The sequence below is a fragment of the Amblyomma maculatum genome, chromosome 11, assembly GCF_055883805.1.
Source record: "Amblyomma maculatum isolate TAMU_Amacu chromosome 11, ASM5588380v1, whole genome shotgun sequence".
NCBI lineage: Eukaryota > Metazoa > Arthropoda > Arachnida > Ixodida > Ixodidae > Amblyomma > Amblyomma maculatum.
Window position 1 is genome coordinate 153,706,369 of NC_139354.1, and position 2,879 is coordinate 153,709,247.

The 2,879-nt window shown below is 47.9% G+C and overlaps 1 protein-coding gene across 1 annotated transcript; it reads left to right on the forward strand.

The window, feature by feature from the left end:
• Positions 1-766: 766 nt before the first annotated feature.
• Positions 767-2,267, forward strand: LOC146175204 (uncharacterized). The gene has a single exon (XM_084583702.1). The coding sequence runs from the start codon at positions 819-821 to the stop codon at positions 2,118-2,120; it is 1,302 nt and encodes a 433-aa protein (XP_084439828.1). The 5' UTR covers positions 767-818; the 3' UTR covers positions 2,121-2,267.
• Positions 2,268-2,879: the final 612 nt, after the last annotated feature.

Below are 2,879 nucleotides of genomic sequence, written 5' to 3' on the forward strand. Positions count from 1 at the left end.
AGACGAATACATACTACTGAAACATTTAACGAGTTTCGGGTATTGGAGCACACAGGCAACTTTGTACGAACACTGCGACCTTTTGGTCGGACAAAGACCACTGCGCGTGATAGAGACTTTTTCCCTAATAATTGACCCTGGACTCTTAATACTTGCGAAAACAAGCATTTTGACATTATATTAGGGCCGTGCAGGACAGCATCATTGGAGGAACACAAGGCCACAAAACAGGGAAGCAAAACATTTCCCAAAGGGGAAAATATGAATAGAAGGGGATAAATAGACGCATAGATTTAGCAATCAAACCGGGAGCTAAGGGAGGTGGCGTAGTTCTCATGGACAAGGACAAGCATATAAAGGAAGGCATTACACAACTTACTAATACACAGTTCTTTCAATACTATAAGCGGACCCCACTCCCGAGTGTCAAAAATGCATAACAAAGTTTCTAAATGAGCTTGAAAAGGCGGGATATTTTCTTACTACATTTCAAGCACTGACCGCTTCACCGCGTTGGCGAAACGATTGTACATGGTTTCGAAAAATTCAAAAAAAGAGGTAACCCTGGTCACTTCAGCATCAGCACAATCACAGGACCAATCTCCAGTTACACTGAAGAAATAATTGGGCATATACGTAAAACACATCCATCACATATATGAAAAAGCGCTGAACAAGAGCACAGGGGGGGGGGGGGGAGCCTCAGTTCGCAGGCCGAGCCAACGTGTCGACAAGTGAACTTGTCTTCGTCTGGGCAAAGCGGTCATCACTGGTAGAGGTTTTGTTGTATCCTTATTCCGAGGATCAGTATCGGAGTCATGTCACTCGGGTGCTTCCCAGCACCGCACCCTTTCTTGCCTGCACCCGGTGACCCGGCTGTGCCTTGGCAGCAGTGGAAACGCGTATTCCTGAATTTCCTGGAGGCCATTGGCGGCGATGAACTGAAGCCGAAGCGTTGCAAGGCAATTCTGCTAAACTCGCTCGGGGTTGAAGGCCAGCGAATATTCTACAGCATCCTTGCACAAGGAGCAGACGCGACTGCGGACGCCAAGGCCGAGGACAAGGTGGCTGCGGACGCCAAGGCCGAGGAAAAGGTGGACCAGTTCAAGGACGCGCTTGCTGCTCTGGATACGCATTTCGCGAGCGCTACGAATGATTTGGTGGAGCGGCGCCGGTTTCGCAAAAAACGACAACTGCCTGGTGAGACATTTCAAGCATTTACAAACAGTCTTCGGGACCTTGCGTCTACTTGCAATTTTGGCAGTGCTACCGATAGCATGATTCGAGACCTATTACTGGAAGGCACTTCGTCACTAACAACCCGTGAACGCATGCTTTATGAAGGGTCTTCGCTTACATTGCAGCGTGCTGTTGACATCGGGCAGCAAATTGAGCAAACACAACAGAAGCTCGGGGAATTCGCGCATAGCACTGTGAACAAGATTCAAGATGTGCGAAAAAGGTCAGACTCTGAGCAAGGAAGTTGCTACAGTTGCGGCTCGTCATCGCATATGGCTAACGTGACTGCATGTCCGGCGAGGAACAAGCGTTGCCACTCTTGTGGAAAAATTGGTCACTTTTCAAGCATGTGCAGATCGAAGAAAATGAAATATGACGTTCGAAAGCCCGAGAAGGCCAACGCCGTCACGGTACTTCAAATCAGTGACCGTAATGCGTCGGCGAAAGATATTCGAGCCAACATTTCCATCGGGAAGATAAGATTGTCGTTCATTGTCAACACAGGCGCTACGGTTTCTTTGCTCAGTGAAGAGCACTACCACAAATATCTAGCCTACACGTACTCGTTACGACCGCCGACTGCCAATTTGTGTAACTATTCAGGAGAACAAATAAAGTTGAGCGGTTGCTTTCTTGCTGACGTATCTTACAAGGGAAACAGAGCCAGTGTGCTTTTTCATGTCACAACCAAGGGCACTTCGCTGCTGGGGCTTGATGCCGTTCGGAGCCTAGGAATCACTATCAACGGCTCAACCTTGAATTGCTGCCAGGTGACATGCCCTGATTCACTGCCTTCAGAATTTACGCACCAGTTTGCGCACTTGTTCACGGAACAGTTAGGGCATGTGAAAGGCTTTGTTCAACATGTTAAATGCCGTTAATCTGTGAAACCAGTCGTTGCGAAACTCAGACGCCTGCCGCTCACGCTACGGCAACAGGTATCGGTAGAGATACAACGCCTGCTGGCCGAAGATATAATTGAACCTGTCGACGCATCGGAGTGGATTTCACCGATCGTCGTCGTGAGGAACAAGGACGGTTCAATTAGGTTGTGTGTGGACTTACGTGAAGTGAACAAGGCAGTAATTGCCGATGCTTTTCCTCTTCCGCATACAGAGGAATCAATTCATAAACTAGTTGGAGGAACGTGCTTCTCAAAGCTCGACTTAGCGTCGGCATACCACCAGCTAGAACTGGCTCCGGAAAGTCGGGAACTAACCACCTTTATCACACACGAAGGATTGTTTCGTTTTAAGAGAGTGTGTTTTGGCCTTGCATCTGCCCCTTCAGCCTTTCAGAGAATGATGCAGCATATTTTGAAAGATTGTAAAGGGGTACTTTGTTACATTGATGATGTGATTGTGTGGGGCAAGACACGTGAGGAGCACCACAAGAATCTACACCAGGTGCTAAAAAGCATTGGTGATTCAGGTTTGGAGCTCAAGGTGTTTCAGAACTATCCTTTTTAGGGCATACGGTGAGCTCAAAAGGGCTCACACCATTGCAGTCTAAGGTTGACGCTATTGTAAAAGTGCCTACTTCTCACGATGTTGCCACTTTAAGGTCATTTTTGGGTCTCGCTGGTTACTATGCTCGGTTTGTGCTGCGATTTGCTGATCTCGATCGTCGAGCCCTTAGAA

Coding starts and splice junctions, on each gene's coding strand:
- LOC146175204 (XM_084583702.1), top strand. CDS start 819: ATGTCACTCGGGTGCTTCCCAGCACCGCACCCTTTCTTGCCTGCACCC.